Below are 20,361 nucleotides of genomic sequence, written 5' to 3' on the forward strand. Positions count from 1 at the left end.
CTACATTAAAAGCTTAAATTTGAGAATTGGTGTCTGGTATATTTGGAGGTGCTGTCAGAGACTGCAGTGTCCTTGTCTTTCCTCAAGGATAGCAGGAGCACAAGCAGTTGGTTATTTTTCTTTGTATATTTTATCCAGGTAGTAAAAGCTGGCTTTCATTGCTGCAGGGTTGACAGACTGTTACCACTGTATACATATTTGTGGCACCTGCTTCAGAATAGGGAACTGAGTTACAAAGATCCATTGAGTGATATGAAATATTTTCTCCTGTATTCTTAGCAAATGTATGCCCTAATGAAACGGTGTGTCTCACTGGCAGCATTTTGCTTACGTGTAATTAAAAGGTAGTGTATTACAGTTTTGTCAGTGAGAAAGATGCCAAATGGCAGCTACTGGTTTTTTTTTTTTCTTATTGTGACAGTTTGTTTGGGAAGGGGAAATTGCATTCTGGGATTAGGTACATTGGGGATGTAGAGTGACACATTAACTGAGTGGTGGAGCTAACCTGGAAGCACCCTCATAGCATTCTCTCCAAGATGAAATTCAGAGGGCAGGGAATGGTTCTTTGAGTTTGAAACAGGAAGTGACTGCACACAGCATTGATTGGTTGATGCCTGTAACACCTAGAACACTTCCCTTTCCCAGAACAGTTTTGCGACACTTTATAAGTTTTCAAATAAGGGTAATAAAGTAACACTTAAAGAAATAAATGGGCATGTGGAATTTTAGAAAATAGAAACCCAACTTGAAATACTAAAGAAGCAGATGTCTGTAATAGTATTCCCCATCAAGGGCCAAATTCAAATAAACACTTTGGGTTCAAAAATTACATATCTGCTTGCTGTTGATTGCTGTTAGGTTGAACAAATAAGGAACTGGAACTTCCACAGTGTTCCAACGAAGAATCTTTGTGTGCCCCAAGATTCTCTTGTGAAAAGTTTGGTAGGGCGATGCCTTGGAGCTAGAATAGCTACTTTGATTGCACGAGGCCCTAGGATCAATCGCCATTAAAAGAATCAAGTAGTAAGTGATGTGAAAGTTCTCTGTCTGAGACTCTGGAGAGCCAGTGCCAATCAGAGCAGAAAATGCTGACCTTGGCAGGCAGATGGTCTGACTCAGTATCTTCATGTGTGTTCAGGTTAGGTCCAGTAATTTGTGGAACTCCTTCACAACAGAAGTGGTGCAATAGTTAAATATGCAAGAGGGACAAACAGAGAGCAGCAGCAAAACTATACTATTTATTTCTTTATTTCCTCATTTTCTTCAAATATGGCAACAATTTCCATGGACATAACAGACCTGCAACATCAGTTCACTCTAATGCCTTTTTCTTTCAACACTTAAGAAATCTTCAAGAGAGGCACTGCCTAGCAAACATAATTTCAGAGCTTGATATTCTCCAAGATAGATATGTTCTTCTCAAAACCTGGAGAAAACTGGGATAGTTATGAAGAGAACTAGTTTCTGACCAGACACTTCTGTGAACTCCCAGCTTGAGCATCTTGGGAGAGGAGGCAGGGTTGAAGCTATGTGGAAGGTTGGGGAAATCTGATGGGATCCTGCTTTCTCTAGCCTCTTTGAACCCCTCTATAATTGGAAATCGTTCACACCTTGTTGTATGAGGTATGCCAGAGGCATTTTCATGGTAGGTTGGCAGGTTAAAAAGAAACAATCTAACTCCATACAAAAGTAGGGGGTGTTACTCGGCCTGTACAATTTCCCTCCTCTTTACTCTGTGCTGTCCTTCGTTCTGTTTGCTTCAGGGGGTGACATTCCGGGTGGAACGAGGTGAGTTGGTCATTGCCCGTATCCTGCATGGTGGCATGATTGACCAACAGGGGCTGCTGCACGTGGGTGATATCATCAAGGAGGTGAATGGGCAGGAGGTGGGCAGTGACCCACGGGCACTCCAGGAGGTGCTGAAGAATGCCAGTGGAAGCGTTGTACTCAAGATCCTGCCAAGTTATCAGGAGCCACATCCACCCCGCCAGGTAGGGCACTCTAATTTAGCAACTATCCCGATCCCTGGCCTGTAGGATTGCTGATTAGCATATCTTTCATTGAAGCTGATGGGACCAAAGAACACATCCATTTGTAGTTGTCAAGAAGGCTTTGTTTTTCTATTTGATTCTCTGCATTTTGTGCTACTGTATTCTTTCTGGATTCCTTTGTTTCTTCACCGTTACCTCTTTCGGAAGGCGGTATTCCTGAAATGGTTTTTATTATGTTCCAAGATTTTGGCAGTCAACTGATTTAAAAACTATTTGATTTTATTATCTGCATGTTAATTTGCATGTTATCAATGCTTCAGTATTGCAAGCTCTTCTAATCGATAGAAGCTTTCATTAATTCAGCTGCCGGCTTGAATTAATTAAGCTTGTCATCTGAAAGAAACACCACCCCCACTGCCAAATTTACTTAGCTAAAGCCACGAAATGTCATATCAGTTTTGTAAACATACTGAGGTCTTCTTGAACATGCATCATTTTCTGAGAACCTTTTCTGGATGCTGCTGTCATTTGAGTCTGATCTCCAAATAGCTTCCTGATTGCATTTGTAACCCAAAGAGGAGCAATTGCTCCTGAGAGCCAGTTTGGTGTAGTGGTTAAGTGTCCAGACTCTTATCTGGGAGAACCGGGTTTGATTCCCCACTCCTCCACCTGTGCCTGCTGTAATGGCCTTGGGTCAGCCATAGCTCTGGCAGAGGTTGTCCTTGAAAGGGCAGCTTGTGGGAGAGCTCTCTCAGCCCCACACACCTCACAAGGGTGTCTGTTGTGGGGGGAGGAAGGTAAAGGAGATTGTGAGCCGCTCTGAGAGAGAAGGGTGGGGTATAAATCTACAGTCGTCTTCTTCTTAGGGTGGAGATATTAGCCAGGAAAAGACCTGCAGTCCTTTCAGAACTCAGTAGGTGGGCAGAGCAGTAGGTTGACCACCTCCAGGGAAGCTGTTCAGCAATAGAACATAAAGAATGAAGTGGAAGAGCAGAGTCAGCACCTTGGACAGTTCACTGTATAAGCTACAGACTAAGGTGGTCTAGGACCTGTGTCTTATGTGTAGAGAGCCACTGTCAGCTTGCTGAGACTTAACATAAAACAGTGGCTAGGCAGTGGGCTAGAGCCAGGAAGACCCAGATTCTAATCCCTTCTCTGCCCTGAAGCTCACTGGGTAACTCTGTCTCAACCTAACCCAACTCATGGGGTAGGGAGGATAAAATAGAGGGAGAGAGAAGTATGTGCCCCAGGGCGCTTTTTTTGTAGCAGGGGCTCCTTTGCATTTTAGGCCACACTCCCTTGATGTAGCCAATTCCTCTTGGAGCTTACAGTAGACCCTGTAAACTCCAGAAGAATTGGCTACATCGAGAAGAAGAAGAAGATATTGGATTTATATCCCGCCCTCCACTCCGAAGAGTCTCAGAGCGGCTCACAATCTCCTTTACCTTCCTCCCCCACAACAGACACCCTGTGAGGTGGGTGGGGCTGGAGAGGGCTCTCACAGCAGCTGCCCTTTCAAGGACAACCTCTGCCAGAGCTATGGCTGACCCAAGGCCATGCTAGCAGGTGCAAGTGGAGGAGTGGGGAATCAAACCCGGTTCTCCCAGATAAGAGTCCGCACACTTAACCACTACACCAAACTGGGGTGTGGCCCAGGGGGTGTGGCCTAATATGCAAAGGAGTTCCTGCTACAAAAAAAGCCCTGAAGTGCCCTGACCTGGATAGTCCAGGCTAGCCTGATTGCCTCAGATTTCAGAAGCAGGTTTGGCCCAAGTTCATATTTGGATGGGAGTCCACCAAAGAAGACCCATGTCGCTAGAAGCAGAGGCAGGCCATGGCAAAACCAGCTCTGAACATCTCTGTGAGATCCACATAAGTCAGCCACGACAGCAAGAAGAAAAGAAATGAAAACGGAAGAGAGTACACATCCCTCTGAGCTCTTTGGAGCGAAAACAGAATTAAAATGTAATAGATAGAGAATGACACAATGGGCACAGGTGGCGTTTTCTGCAAATCTGAAGCATTGTTTTGTTTGCCTCTGGATCTTGTACTTATCCGAAAAGACAAGCCAGTCTCAATATTACTAAAAGGCAGTATGGATGATCCCCACAAAAACCTCCCTCCAGTGCCTTGATGAAAATGTGACTCCCTTTCACATTTCTTTAAATTACGGACCTTGCAACTTGTTTCTGACATTTCCATCCCATCTTTGCACTTTAAAAAAAGTCTGCTCGTGTGTATTCCTGAACTCTCTTTTTAAATGCCTGAGATGGTTATGCACTAGTGGTTGCGAGTGATTGATTTTTCTGAGATATTGGTGGGATCGAAAAGGTCCCGTCTTCTGCTGTGTTTCCATGCAGAATGCTGAGTGTGCTGTGAAAATATAGGCTTCCAGTGGTGTTTGTCAAATTGGTTAAGCTTTTCTTGCAAAGCAACTGATAATACAATCTTCACCTCCTAGCAAAGCTAGTAGGCTTCTGCCCATGAAATCCTTTTGTGTTCTTGTCAATCATCTTGGTCTCCACCACGTCTTAATGGTGAAACATCCAGACTGGCAACAGGGAGGCCTTTTTCTTACACTATTTGCCCCTCAGGCCACATAAGAAGGGAGGGACACTGCATCTCCTACTGCGCAGCCGCAGTAAGCTGGTGATAGAAGAAAATGCAGTCAGAACACTTGAGAACCTGACTACATGTTAAGTTTCTGCTCTGCTAAGTCCCTGGGTTGGGTCATAGGAATTTTCTGGAGCAAGGGTGGTCTTAAGGCATAAGACATCCAGGACAGGTGATTTGGGCCCTGTGCTGTGGAGAGGGGCTACCACCCTGTACCCCAGTTGCTGGTCTTGCTGCTCTGATATGCCAGAGCTTTACTCAGGATAGTGCTGCAAGGAAGCACATGAGCAAGTGAGCTGGTTGCCCACACTAGCAACAGCCATGGCGGCAGCAGAAGAATGAGTAAGGTTCTGGCTACCTAGACCAGCAGCATCTTTGGTGGACTAGTTGACTGCATGGCCGAGCAGCCACTGTGGAGGTGAGCCTGTTCTTCCTTTGCCCGCTTTCCAGGGTGAATCTAGGGGGGGGGGGGGGGGGAAGCAGTGCCCTGACTGTCCATCCCAACTTGGCCTCTTTAGCACTGCCATTATCTTTCATAGCACAGCAGAGGTGTAGCCCAAACTAAGATGGCAGGGAGCGGAACCAGTGACAATCCATGTTCCCTTCTTCTAGCCACACTAAGCCTATGATTCTGGCCAGGGGGCTAGGCAAAGGAGAAGGAAGTAGCAGCCCCCAGAATAGAGCCCTTCGTAGGAAGTGGCCTCAGCTGTGTAGCAGTGGGTAAACTTGTCCTTGAAATACAGGAGGAAGGGAGGTCCTGGCTAAGTGGTAGAACATCAGCTTTTCATACAAAAGGTCCCAGGTTTGATCCCTGGTGGCATCTGCAACTGCAAGGTATAGCAGGTGATATGAAAGATCTCTGTGGGAGACCCTGGACAGCTGCTGCCACTGAAACACAATATTGACCTTGAAAGATCAATGAATGGTGTGATGGTATCCACAGGGCATTCACTTAGTTAAGTGTAGCTGAGCGGAGTACAGGACACCGTGTTTTCTAAAACAAGACATTTTAGCCTGCCCTTGCTGTGATGAATGACAAGAAGTCACGTGAATTAGTTACAGCTGTGTTTTTAATTATGCTGTTCATTGATTAAGGCAGGCTTAGCTGATTAACTGTGTGTTTGCCAATTCAATTTGCATGTTAATCAAACAAGCTGTGGTGATGAGGATGCCAACAGACCTGGAAAAAGATGTCCTGTCACGTGAATGGATGTTATTTACCGAGTGATGTTATTTGTCTTCTGGAAAGCTTCAGCTGCCCATTTCTGCACATGGCACCTCTGTTAAAGGGGTAGGACATTTCTCTCCAGGCCTATCGGCAGCCCTCTCTGATGAAGAAAGCCCTTTTTTGCTGTTCAAGTGATGCTTGTGTCTATTGCAGCAAGCGCCATCTCAGAGCAGGCAATTCCTCCTGATTGTGAGAGAAAAAGAACTGCTTCTTCTAAACAGGTGTCTGAAATATTTGTGAGTGCCTGCATTGCAAATGACATTTCAAAACAACAACTGTTACCTGGTCAATAGGAGATGCATATTGAATCTGTCACCTGAATGCTGCGGTCCCACTGGACAATTCTCTTTAGAGTTTCTACCATGAACCAATCAACCACTTCATCAAATCATTCCTTTTTCAAACGGTGAAGGTTCTGTCATAGAATATTCTATGAATGCTGACCCACCGACATTGCCAGTTTGAGAGCCAGGTTGGTGTAGTGGTTAAAACTCTTATCTGAGAGAACTGGGTTTGATCCCCCACTCCTTCACATGCAATTGCTGGAGTGACCTTGGGTCAGTCATAACTCTGCCAGAGGCTGTTCTGGGAAGAGCTTCTCCTCCCCCTCCTCCTCCTTCCCTGTTGCTTTCAGTAGAATAATCCCTTGGTCTTTTTAAAGTTCCCAGTGAGCCTGAGCAGGGATGAGTGGTGGTGTGTGAATTCCAGTTTTAGGGACTGCTTTAGCCAAGGGTTGCCTCTTACCTGCTTATGGTGGAAGTGCTGCCAGCAGTGCTCCAGCGTCCCCTCCACTAACTCAGAAGGGGGGCGGGGACTGCCATTGATTGATGTTGTGATGCCACTTCTAGGTTTTACCTGGAAGTGATGTCATGATGCTCTAGGAAGTCACTGAAACTCTACAGTTAAGCCCCAAAGTGATTTCATGACATTAACTGATATTTCCCCTTCCTGTTCTTCAGCCCCGAAAGATCTCTTCTGGATAACTCTGACTGTTTGAGAAAGCCCTCCCAGTCAAGCTTCCTTTTGCATCCTGACCCATTATGCACCCAACTCCTTGAAGTTCCAAAATGAGTTAACACCCAGGTGCTTATAGCAAAGTGGCATGGAAATTTAATCAGCAGATGTCAACATGATTATGTAGGCCTACAAATGTTCCCAAGACCAGGGGAGAATGCCTGCTTGTTGCGAGCTGCAAACCAGTCTCAGTGAATTTGTTTTTGACCTCTTGTGGCAATCCCATGTTTTATGATTACAAGCCTCCATTGTCCTGGTCTTTTCTTCCTGAAAAATCCCAATATCTTCCAGACCTTCAGAGAAAAGATTGGCTGTCCCAAGACCAGCCTATCAGGGTTTCCCAAGAAGAGTGTTGTGTAGCTCAGCTGTTAATCAGGAAATGCCTTATCTCCAAATACAGCCTATTGAACATGGTATATTAAGGTTAAGATGGGCTGACTAGAAGAAATCAGGCTAGCTGGGAAAAAGAAGCAAAAAGAAAGCAAAGCTTCAAGGTCGCCCACACTGTGGGTTGGGAGATGTATGATTACTGGTTAATTTGTATGCTTATGATCATTTGGTCTGTTAGCATCAATAAATGATGATGGTGGTTAATTTGTGAAGATTGCTGAACTACAGGGGGAGGAAGGAAAATTCCATTGTGCCAATGGAAAATGTAGTCAGGATCCAACCTTCTCTTTCCGATGTGGTAACCTCTCAGGGATTCAGTTCTTCCTTCTGGTCTAGGTCATATGCCTAGTGATAGATCCCACGGTGAAAGATCAATTTATCTTTGTGTTCCTGCTTCTGTTCTTAAAATGATTCCCGCTTTTTGGCTCTCTCATTAAATCTTAATGGAACATCTGCACAAAGCTGCCTTCTACTGAATCAGTCAGTCAGCATTGTCTACTCAGACCAGAACAGTTCTCCAAGGTCTCAGGCAGATGTGATTCACATCACCTAGTGCCAGATCCTGTAAACTAGAGATGTCAGGCATTGAACCTGGGATTTTCTTCATGTAAAGCAGAGGCTACAGCACTCAGCTGTGCTGCCCCCACTCCCCCATTCATTTTCCAGGTTTTGTTTTAGCTGCTTTCTCTCAAAAAACAAAGACCCCACCAACTGCCAGTTTTATCTCCCTGTTGGTGTGTTAAGTGGAGCTCTTGAATTACAGGTGGGCAGAAGAGGGGTTGTGCTCCCATCTTTCTGATGGGCCCCCTGAACTACAGCTTTTAGAAAACCCAAAAGTAACATGGTTTGTCCGTGTCTCAGTAAGGATCCATCTACCTTTTCATTTCAGTAATTGGAGCATCGCTTGAGCCAGGGCTTTTTTATAGCAGGAACTCCTTTGCATATTAGGCCACACCCTCTGATGTAGTCAATCCTCCAAGAGCTTACAGTAGGCCCTGTACTAAGAGCCCTGTAAGCTATTGGAGGGTTGGCTACATAAGATATTGTATTTATATCCCGCCCTATACTCTGAATCTCAGAGTTGTCATAATCTCCTTTACCTTCCCACCGAAACAACAAACACTCTTGTGAGATAGGTGGGGCTGAGAGAGCTCTTGCAGCAGCTGCCCTTTCAAGGACAACTCCTACGAGAGCTATGACTGACCCAAGGCCATTCCAGCCGTTGGAAAAGTTGGGGATTCAAACCCGGTTTACATCACCTAGTACCTAGGGGTGTGGTCTAATATGCAAAAGAGTCCCTGCTACAAAAAAGCCCTTATTTGAGTGTTCAGATGGGATGGTAGCTAAGTTAATATGGCCACTGATCTACCATATCCCTTTCATGAATAATTACAATTTGGGGGGAGATATTGAGTGTGGGAAGAGCCCGATGGTGCTGAGTGGTAAAGCTGCAGTACTGCAGTCAGAGCCCTCTGCTCACGACCTGAATTCAATCCCAGCGGAAGCTGATTCAGGTAACCAGCTCCAGGTTGACTCAGCCTTCCATCCTTCTGAGGTCGGTAAAATGAGTACCCAGCTTGCTGGGGGAAAAGTGTAGATGACTGGGGAAGGCAATGGCAAACCACCCTGTAAAAAGTCTGCCGTGAAAACGTTATGAAAGCAACATCACCTCAGAGTCGAAAACAACTGGTGCTTGCACAGGGGACTACCCTTTTTGCCTTTATTGAGTGTGGGGCCGGGCAGATATTACTATCCACATCTAATTCCTTAATCATCATGTACTGCTACACAGGTTGTAATGGAAGGATCTCCTTTCTGAAGAAGCTCAGCCTGGTAAAGATTCAGTAATCAAGCCCTGGAAAGTCTCCAGGGCCAGCCCTAGACTGTCTGGCACCCTAGGCAAGGCTAACAGCTGCAGCCTCCGCTGCACTGATAACATCACCAAGTCACATGGGGGAGGGGCCAATTTGGCACATCCAGAAGGCCAGCATGCTAGGCAATCACCTAGTTTGCCCAGTAGCGGAGCTGGCCCTGAAAGCAGCAGAGAAAGTTTCCTTGTTTCCCTGAGATCTTTTAGCTGGGGATGTGAACATGGGTTTTGCATGCAGGACACGATCTCTACCACTGAGCCATAACAACAAGAAGTAATAAATCACCACATGGGACTAAATGGAAGAACCTGAAGATCAGCAGGCTGGGGCCTTGCAACATTTTCTCACTTTAGAAATTAAGCTCTGCCATCAGACTCAGATGGGGTCTTAGATAAACTGTGTTGCTAGAGCTTGTTCTTCTTTGAGATTGCCCCCCCCCCCGCCATTTGCTGGAAGCAGGACTCACTTTGTAGCAGGAGCTCCTTTGCATATTAGGCCACACACCCCTGATGTAGCCAGTCCTCCAAGAGCTTACAGTAGGCTCTGTAAGAAGGGCCCTGTAAGCTCTTGGAGGATTGGCTACATCAGGGGTGTGTGGCCTAATATGCAAAGGAGCTCCTGCTACAAAGTGAGCCCTGTCCAGAAGCTATGCAAAAATGTGGACGTTTTGGGAAATGCTACCAATGTAAGCTTATAGCCATCCACAGGAGGATTATCATCTTCCGTGCCTGAATGATCATCAAAAGGATGGTCTCTTTCCAGATGTTCCCATTCTCCAGTTGTGGTCTGCAGGTTGCCGCTTGCTAGTTGTTCCCTGATTAGGGCAGCTCCCCTGGCATCAATTACAGCCTCTGCTTTCCCCATTGTTGTTCCCATTGTACGGAATGGGATCTCAGAGAAGGTGAGGAGGGTGTTGTCTCTTCAGCTGCTGAGTTAGGGTTGCCAACCTCTAGGAGAGGCCTGGAGAACTTCAGCTGTTACAACCGATCTTCAGACAATAGAGAGTAGTTAGAATCATAGAATCATGGAAGGGGCCATACAAGGTATCTAGTCCAATCCCCTGCTCAATGCAGGATCAGCCTAGAGCATCCCTGACAAGTGTTCATTTAGCCACTGACAGTGAGAGGGAGCTCACCACTTCCCTCGGTAGCTGTTTCCACTGCTGAACAGGAAAGGAGGGAAGGTCCCCTGTACAAGCACCAGTTGTTTCCAACTCTGGGGTGACATTGCTTTCACATTTTCACGGCAAACTTTTTATGGAGTGGTTTGCTATTGCCTTCCCCAGTCATCTACACTTTCTCCCCAGCAAGCTGGGTTCTCATTTTACCCACGTCGGAAGGATGGAAGGCTGAGTCAACCTGGAGCTGGCTACCTGAAAACCCAGCTTCCACCAGGGATTGAACTCAGGTCGTGAGCAGAGTTTAGGACTGCAGTACTGCAACTTTAACACTCTGCGCCCCAGGGCTCTTTTACTGTTGAACAACTCATACTCTAAAAAAGTTTTTCCTAATATCCAGCCATGTGAAGCTAATACCAATTACCCAAAATATATCTCCAAAGATATTTTCTGTAATTATCAAATAACAATTTGTAATAATCAAATGACAATCCATGTTATTTACAATATTATCCCATCCATCAAGAAATCTACAGTCCTATTCACAATCCTCCATATGTTGATACGTGGTACAAGTCCATAAAAGTCCACGTACATCTGCAGGAGTAAAATATTAAATCAGCCAAGAGAATCAAATGTCTATACTCAATGGATTGCCAGCCCTAATTTCTCCATTTTAGATATTAATCCTTTATCCAAGGTCTGTTATTTTTTATATTATTCTAAAAATGATATTCAGTTGCGATCTGTTCCTCCGTCGCAGCTAGAGGTAGCCTTGAAAGGAATGGCTATGGTGTTCTGCTGGGTAAATGAAGGAGAATACATTGTTGACCTCTTGTTGAATATTTGTTGCTATATACTCCATGTAATGGAAAAATGCAGAAGTGATTGTAAAGTGTTAAGCAGCCTTTATGGAGGAACGGAATGAACCAGAAGTATACCAACAAGATATTATGCTTCTGCAGATGTACGTGGACTTTTATAGACTGTGTCAATATACGGAGTATTGTAATAGTTTCAGTGAAAGAGCCCCGTGGCGTAGAGTGGTAAAGCTGTAGTACTGCAGTCCAAGCTAACTCACAACCTGAGTTCAATCCTGGCAGAAGCTGGATTCAGGTAGCTGGCTCAAGGTTGACTCAGCCTTCCATCTGTCGGTAAAATAAGTACCCAGCTTCCCGGGGGTAAAGTGGAAATGACTGGGGAAGGCAATGGCAAACCACCACCCCCACAAAAAAAAAAAAGTTTGCAAGAAAACGTCATGCTGTGACGTCACCCCATGGGTTGGTAATGACTCAGTGCTCACACAGGGGACTACCTTTACCTTTAATAATTTCAGTTGTCTACCTGGAGGCTGGCAAACCTAATTGTTTGCCACCTCAAGTGCTCTGTTTCAGGGGTGGGAGAATAATGCTTTCAATAAAATGTTTGCTTGATTATAATAATTATTATTAAAAATTAAATTAAGCCACATAGAATATGGCTGCAAAGTGAATGTGTTCCCTACAAGATGCATGAACTCTTGGGAAGAACAGAATGAGATGGGAGATGAGATGAGCGTGTGTGCTTTTGCAGAAGTGCCCCTTGTGGGATGGTTTTGATGCGCGTTCAGAATAGTGCCTGGCAGTGCGAGGAGAGAGTGAGCAAGAAAGTCTGTGGGACTGTATAATGCAGCAGCAGCAGTTCACTCTCTGCCACCCAGCTCCTTTCAAGAGGGGGAGGGGAAGACGACATTAGCAGAGATGGAGCGGAGGGATGCTTGTTTTCCTTTGGATATAATCCTGCTCCCTTTGGGCCAACAAAGAGGATTATTTCACATCAGTACGCATTAAAAAGGGATAGCTGCAGAAGGCAGGCTAGGAAAAGACACAGGGAGGGGAATATCTGTGTTTGTATCTAATGACTGATAGGGAGGAGTTTATATTAACCCGGGAAATTCTGGGCCAAACTGGAAAGCCATTTTTGCCTTTTCGAGGTCAAGATTCACATTATGCATAATATCACATTTCTGGGACTTTTTTTGTGTAGAAGGAACTCCTTTGCATATTAGGCCACACACCCCTGATGTAGCCAATCCTCCAAAAGCTTACAAGGCCCTTAGTGCAGGGCCTACTGTAAACTTCAGGAGGATTGGCTACATCAGGGGTGTGTGGCCTAATATGCAAAGGAGTTCCTGCTACAAAAAAGCCTTGCATAGTTCTGAAATTAAACATCTGGTCCTTTTAAAAAAATGCTTTGGAGGAAGTGATCTCAAGGTGAAAACGCAACAGACAGGATGTTTAACCCTTTCCCTGCTCCCAAACTTTTCCTGTCTTTCTTTTCCTGGGTCCAAGTATAGAGTCATCAGCACATAAACACATACAAAGCTCCAAGGAGAGGGATAGCTGCCTGAGAGGGAAGGTGGGGAGAATATGGATTCAAATTAACCTCTAGGTTCAGGCTTCTGTGCAGTTCAAATGTTGCTAGATGTAATTATTGATTTAGATATTGTGATCCACTGTTTTTTCTCTCTTCAAGTGCACTGTCAAGTAGGTTCCATGGGCATTCCCACCTTCACTGTCTTATCCTCACAATAATCACCCTGTAAGAAAAGTTAGGGATGGGTGAGTGAAAGATTACACAGGAAGCTTTCTTGACAGGGAATTTAAATGTCCGTCTCTCAGATGCTAGTGGTAATTGTAGGGTTTCTGGATCTGGGCTGGCAACTAGTGGGAGGCAAAAGTATGGCCTTTGGCAATGGTTCAACATTTTGGAAGTAACCTCATGTGTCTCTAGGGACCACTGGAAACTCTGTGGTAAACCCCTAGCTTTTTTGGTGATTCCTAGAGAGGACTGATGCCACTTCTGGTTTTCCCCTGGAAATTACATCACACCATTGCTCGGATGGCCATTTTAAAAAATTCTTTCTCTTGTCACCACTTTTAAGTGCCCGTGGGAAGCAAATCAGAATGTATGCAATGAATGTACATTTGAACCTCAGCACCTAGGGTTGCCAAATGTGGGCTAGGAAATCCTTGGAGATTTGGGGATGTAACCTGAGGAAGGTGGAGTTTGGGGGAGAGCTCATCAAGATATAACACCATAGAGTCCACTTTCCAAAGCAACCATTTTATCCAGGGGTACTGAACTCTGTAGTCTGGAGATCAGCTGCAATTAGGGTATCCATTCCCCAGGTGAGGGGAGGGGATCTCACAATTTTGGGGGCTTCTGCCTGCCATTGGCCAGCTGGCTGATGGGGAAACTCCATCCCCAAACAGTGAAGTCCCCTCACGACATCCCCAACATGACGACATCATGCAGAAGTGATAGTATCACGGCTGGGACGTCGCATAGCAATGCTCTGGTTGGAGGGCAAAACTCTATGGTTTGAAGGCAATTTTACCATAGTGTTTTGCCTTCAAAGCAGAGTGCCACTGTGTGCCATCCCTGGTGTGATGATGTCACTTCCACATGACATCATTGCATCAGGGGCATTGCTGCTTGGAGGCGAGCCCCACCCCACTCCCGGAAAACTCTCCTCCACCCTCAGCAGTGAGTTGCAGGGACCTGGCAACCCTAGCTGCAATTCCAAGAGATCTCTAGGCCCTACCTAGAAGTTGACAATCCTGCTGGCACCTTGGCTGAAATTAAACACTGGTTGCAGAATGTTGTGTGTTGCATTTTGGTCCCTGAAATTACATCACAGAGTTGCCTCATGCGCTCAGGGGAACCACAGGAGGCTGCGGGTCACCTGACTAAGAAGGGACTAAACAGGACTGCCTATTAAGAACTGTGGCGTGAGCTTTAAATGGCCAGGAGTGGACTGGACTTAGAAGGAGGTTGTTCCAGGTGCATGAATATAAGCGGGAACCCAGCCCCACCATGTTGTCTTGTTGTGTGATCGCTAATAAAGAAGGATTGCTGTTGAACATCTCTGAACCCACTACATTACACAGAATCAGGAATTTCAAAAGGCTGTGAGAACCAAGGCACTCTTCACTTACGTTCTAAACAAGCTCTAAGCCTGTACATTTTTTTACTAATGTCCTTCATTTCTTCTCTGCTAGTGCTTTGATAAGGGAACGGGGGAGGGAGCCGATCAGTCTGGACAGGCAGGCTTCAACATGACCTGTTTCCGTGGAAACATCGGCAATTCCTCTAGATTGATGCAAACAAAAAAAGAGTCTATGATGGGAAAGAGAGAGAGAGAGAGAGGAGTGCTGTTATCTCACTGCCTTCCACCACCAGGATTCATTGTTTGGGAAAGAGATATCTGTGAAAGGGATACTGTACCAGGCAACAGTGTGAGGGCTTCTAGTGTCCTGGCCCCACTAATGGACCTCCTGATGGCACCTGGTTTTTTGGCCACTGTGTGACCCAGAGTGTTGAACTGAATGGGCCATTGGCCTGATCCAACATGGCTTCTCTTATGTTCCTATGTTCTGCATCACCGGCTTAGCATGATGGCTGAGAGAATGAGTTGTGATGAAAGTCTAGGGTTGCCACCCTCCAGGTGGGGCCTAGAGATCTCTCATTATAATTGATTTCTGGGCAACAGAGACCAACCCCCCTGGAAATAATAGCTGCTTTGGATGGTGGGCTTTATGGAATTGTATCCTGCTGAACTCCCTCCTCTCTCCAAACCCCACCCTTCTCAGGCTCCACTCCCCAAATCTCCTGATGTTTCCCAACCCAAAGCTGGCAACCTTTGCATGCAGCAGTCCTCCATTCATATTTTGCCTCTGCTGTGAATTAGGCTGGTGTAATGGATGACTGTGATGATGGCCATCAACTTGTGCATGACCTCAAGAGGGCAGCTCTGTGGTTGTCAGGCCCCCCCTGGCCACCAGAGGGGAATGGGAGGATAGTGTTGCCAGATCCAGGTTGGGAAACTCCTGGAGGTTTTGGGTAGAGTCTGGGGAGGACAGGGACCCCAGTGTGGTACAATACCACAGAGTCCACCTTCCAAAGCATCCATTTTCTCTAGGGAAGCTGATCTCTGTAGCCTGGAGATGGGCTGTAATTCCGGGAGATCCCCAGGCCAGGTCCTATGTGGAGGCTGATGTCCTTATGTAAGTCCCTCATTGCTGGCAACTCTGAGTTAGGAAATACCTGGAGATTTTGGGGGTGAAGACTGAGGAGGGTGGGGTTTGGGAAAGGGAGGAACCTCAGTGGGGTTCAATGCTGTAGAGCCCATCCTTCTAAAGCAGCCATTTTCATCAGGGGAAGTGATCTTTATTGTCTGGAGATGAGTTGTAATAGTGGAAGGTCTCCAGGCCCTATCTGGAGATTAGCAACTCTCCTTGCTGGCTGCGTCTTAGCTGAGTGGTCCATGCAGGGTTAACAGCACCATGATTGTGACTCATGTCAGCTTTCTGCTGGGCACTTGCGTTTGATTTTTCTTTCATTCAAAAAGTAGGGGGAGAGGAGGTATCCGATAATTCCTCTTATAGATACTTGATCACACCATCGCAATGTATGTTAAGTGCAACACATGGAAAGGTTTATTCTTACTGATTTATTTGCTTCATTTGCTCCCTGCCTTTCTCCTTAAAGGGAACCCCAGACAGTTTGAACATATATGAACATATGAAGCTGCCTTATACTGAATCAGGCCCTGGGTCCATCGAAGTCAGTATTGTCTTCTCAGACTGGCAGCGGCTCTCCAGGGTCTCAAGCTGAGGTTTTTCATGCCTGGACCCTTTTTTGGAGATGCCAAGGATTGAACCTGGGACCTTCTGCTTCCCAAGCAGATGCTCTACCACTGAGCCACCGTCCCTCCCCATGTATCATTCTGTTCTACATTTTAGCCTTACAGCAACCAGTTCATCCAGCGAACTTCCATGGCAGAGGGGAGAGTCAACAAAGTAACAAAAGAGGGGAGCACAGTAAAAATATCTCAAATAGAACAAACCCAAACAACTGTGTTCAATGACGCTACAAAATATAATATACAAAATATAATATTCAAAAATTATATTCAACAAATATTATACAAATTCTATATGTAATAAAGTCCTTCCAACCAAGCAGTTTCTTCACTCAAGCAGTCTTTTGATACTGTTCACAGTTGTCTTCAGATGAATATATTCTTGAAAAGGAGCATTTTGAGGCTCCTTTTCAAGCATATATTCATCTGAAGACAACTGTGAACAGTATCAAAAGACTGCTTGGTTGGAAGGACTTTATTACATATAGAATTTGCATTAAAAGGATTGTGCCAGTATTTGTTGAATGTAATTTTTGTATATTATATTTTGTAGGGTCCTTGAGCACAGTTGTTTGTTGTATTTGAGAGTGGAGATTCAAACTGGGGTCTCCCAGATCATAGGTGAACACTCTGATCCCTACCTCCCACTGTCTTTCTTGTTCTTGCTTTATCTACTGTCTTTCAATCTAATGGATGCGTTTAATTAACATCAAGGTAAAACACTCACCCACGCTCCTTTGGGAACTTCTTCAGGGAATTGTATTGTCCTCACACTCAACAAAAGGCAACCGACATTGTGCAAAAAGAACCTGCACGTTTGTTTTTAAAGTAAAAATCTTTATAGATTTTTGTTTTGCTTTGACAGATCTGGCTCATTAGCCTGACAGGCCAGGTCTTACGTCGCCAGCACTCTGCTTTTGGCAGATTGCTGCTTCCAACTTGGGGCTGAAAGCTTTCTAGCCTTTGCAGTTATCTGTCTCGAGAGATAACATTGCACTTTTGGTACCCTTTCCATATTATAACTGCTCAAATAGAATAACAGTCATGCACAGCTTTAACATTGCAATCCACCCCTGCTGTGTAACCAGGGCTGACACAAGGATTTCTCCACTCCCTGCCGTGGGGAAGCTGCCACCCTCCTCCCCTGCACCAAAGGGAAGCCACCCCCACTCGTATTGCCCTTGTGCCAGGGCTGTGACTTGCTATGGTTCATCACCTCCCCATAGGAGCTTATGGGAAAGCAAAAACAATCCTGGAAAAGGACTCTGTCCTGCCCACGGCCCCACCTTCCCAGCAGAGCGGGGAGGAAAGAAGGAAGAGGACCCACACCTACCTCTTCATAGGTGAAGAGAGGAAAGGAGCAGGATCACCCTGGGGCACCCACTGGAGTCAGGGGTACTGCACAAGGTTACCGCTCTCTGCAACATACCTTGGGGCCACTGGTAGAGCAGTGACCAGGCTGGTTTTGATGCCCCTCCAGCTCTGGCCCCCTGTGCAAAACCTGCAAATGGTTGTCCCAGCTCAGCAGTGTGACATTAACCAACTTGTCAGTTCCTGGACTCTGTTCCTGGCGTGAGTTTCTCCAAAACTTTCACTGCTTCACTGAGGTGGGAAAAACTTCATTAGTTTCTCTGCTGCTTTGGGGAGGGGGAAAGGATCAAAAGGCAGGCATGTACCACTGGGAGCCCTCCCTTCCAGAGGTCTGTCCTCCCTTTGGCAGGGAGTCTAGGGAACCTGCTGTTTCCCATTGAACAAGACTAATATTTGCATGTGTTATTAGGAGTTTTTTTTTAAAAATGTTGTCGTGTTGCCTGGATACGTTCCCATTGTGATGTCTGACCTGCCAGTTTACTTGCCTTTAATTAACTAATTGGCTAAAAGGTAGTTGCCGGATCAACTATAATGTCTTTTTAATTGAGTGACAGCCATAATCCTGATTGCTTTGATAGAAAAGCACTTTCCCAGTTTTGAAGTCAGAAGCAAATGTTGGGGGAAAGCAGAGAAGCAGACACTTTAAATATGTAGCACCATCACAGGCTGACTCCCTGTAAACAATCCCCCACACACATCATTAAACCATCAAGTTCTCAAGTCTACAATACGTGGTGTCAGGACAACGGTATATAGACAGCCAGTGTGGTGTAGTGGTTAAGAGTACTGGACTCATATCAAGGAGACCCAAGTTCGAATCCTTGCTCCTGCCATGGAAGCTTGAGGCCAGTCACACTCTCCACCTAACTGGTCTCCCAGGGTTGTTGTGAGAGGAAAATGGGAGAGACGAGAATGATGATGTTGGATTTATACCCCACCCTTCTCTCTGAATCAGAATCTCAGAGCGGCTCACAATCTCCTTTTTCTTCCTCCCCCACAACAGACACTCTGTGAGGTGGGTGGGACTGAGAGGGCTCTCCCAGCAGCTTCCCTTTCAAGGACAACTCCTACAAGAGCTATGGCTAACCCAAGGCCATGCCAGCAGGTGCAAGTGGAGGAGTGGGGAATCAAATCCGGTTCTCCCAGATAAGAGTCCACACACTTAACCACTACACCAAACTGGAAAGCCACCTTGGGTCCCCATTGGGAAGTAAGGCCAGGGTATAATTGAAATAAACAAATAAGCAACGTTTTGTAAGATTGGCCATGCTGAATCAGACCAGTGGTCCATCTAATCTGGCATCACCTTTCAACCATGGCTGGGAAATGCAACAGAAAATCTCACAAGCAGTGCTTGCTGGCAACAGCCTCTGATTTACAATGATTCCTCCAGCATTTGTCAAGTCAGAGGTATTTTGCCTCTAAACCCTGAGTTCCCATTCAGCTATCATAGACAGTAGCAGCGGTAGAGCTGTCTTGCATAAGTCTATGCCAGTGGAGATCTTCACATCTTGTGGCAATGAGTTCCACTAGTCAACTATTTGTATGTAGTAGTAGAAGAGTCGGTTTTTTTAATAGCCTGCTTTTCTCTTCTCTACGGAGTCTCAGAGCAGCTTACAATCACCTTCCTTTTTTTTTTTTTGCCACAACACTCACCTTGTGTGAGGTGGGCGGGCCTGAGAGGGTTCTGAGAGAACTGTGACTGACCCAGTGTCACCCTGGATGTTTTATGTGAAGCAGTGGGGAATCAAACCCCATTCTCTAGATTAGAGTCTGCTGCTCTTAACCACAACCCCATGCTGCCTGAGCTTCTTATATCTATCTTTAGTCTACTGCCAAACAGTTTCATAGAATGACTCCTTTTCATATTATTTGAAAGTCATTGCAAGCTTCAATCTTAGCTGGTTAGCAACTTCTTGCATAGCTCATAAGAACGTAAGAAGAACCCTGCTGCATCTGATAAGTGGTCTATCTAATCCAGCATCCTGTCTCCTATGGTGACCAATCAGATCTTTTCTCCTTTTCTCCCTCCAAATCCTCTTGTGCTGCTTCTCTTCCCTTAGGTCTTTGTGAAAGCCCACTTTGACTATGACCCAGCCACTGATAATCTCATCCCATGCAAAGAGGCTGGACTGAAGTTCATCGCTGGAGACCTTCTTCAGATCGTCAACCAGGATGACCCCAACTGGTGGCAGGTATGGCCCTTTGGAGGCTTTCTGTGGAAGAACTGAGCCATAAGCAGGGGATCAGGCCTCAGCTATAGGCAGACTTCAGGGAAACCCTTTGAGACAGCCCATGAATATGTCCACATGGTAGGCAATAGTGAGCAGGGAGTCAAGACAGAGGACTCTGTCTTCAACTCATCTGGAAGAATGTTGAAGACACGAGGGGTGGGTCAAGGACCCAGAGTACAAGGGGATGGGCTGTGGCTCAGTGGCAGAGCATCTGCTTAGCATACAGAAGGTCCCAGGTTCAGTCCCAAGCATCTCCATTTAAAAGGATCAGGTTGGAGGAAATGCAAAGCACCTCAGCCTGAGACTCTGGAGAGCAGCTGCCAGTCTGAGTAGACAGTATTGACCTTGATTAGGGTTGTCACGTCTCCTCTTTGTCATGATGGGGGGGCATTCCAGGGATGGGCATATGACATCCCCAACATGATGACATCACCCAGAAGTGATGTCTTTGCATCAGCAACATCAGAGAAGATGCTCTGGTTTGGGGGGCAAAACTCTATGGTTTATTGGCTTCAAAATCATAGCGTTTGCCCCAAAACCAAAGCATCGCCACATGACATCACTGCTTGGGGGTGGGGTTTCCCTTGTGGCCCCTGTGGGAGTTGGAAACCCTAACTTTGATGGAGCAAGAGTTTAATTCCATATAAGGCAGGTTCAAGATTATTCAAGTGTAAGGAGGAGCTTGAGGGAGCACAGGCCCCTTGGCAAACAACTGCCCATGCTGTTAACCAGCGTTGGAGACAATATTGCTGGGTCCATGACTAAGCTCCTGCTGTGTGATAAAGCTAGCACGGTTGCCACCAGTTTGTGCCAGCTGCATCCTTTGTTTATCAGAGCCAGAGATGG

The 20,361-nt window shown here is 45.9% G+C and overlaps 1 protein-coding gene across 4 annotated transcripts in view; it reads left to right on the top strand.

Annotated features, from left to right (window-relative positions):
- Nucleotides 1–20,361, top strand: part of MPP2 (MAGUK p55 scaffold protein 2) — a 73,056-nt gene that overhangs the window by 41,963 nt on the left and 10,732 nt on the right. For all 4 annotated transcript variants that reach the window (XM_060256303.1, XM_060256302.1, XM_060256300.1 and 1 more), the window contains exons 5-6: nucleotides 1,764–1,991; nucleotides 19,345–19,476. In XM_060256303.1, coding sequence (XP_060112286.1) covers nucleotides 1,764–1,991; nucleotides 19,345–19,476 — 360 coding nt within the window. The remainder of the gene's footprint in view (nucleotides 1–1,763; nucleotides 1,992–19,344; nucleotides 19,477–20,361) is intronic.

Source organism: Heteronotia binoei, chromosome 15, assembly GCF_032191835.1.
Source record: "Heteronotia binoei isolate CCM8104 ecotype False Entrance Well chromosome 15, APGP_CSIRO_Hbin_v1, whole genome shotgun sequence".
In the NCBI taxonomy this organism is placed as follows: Eukaryota; Metazoa; Chordata; class Lepidosauria; order Squamata; family Gekkonidae; genus Heteronotia; species Heteronotia binoei.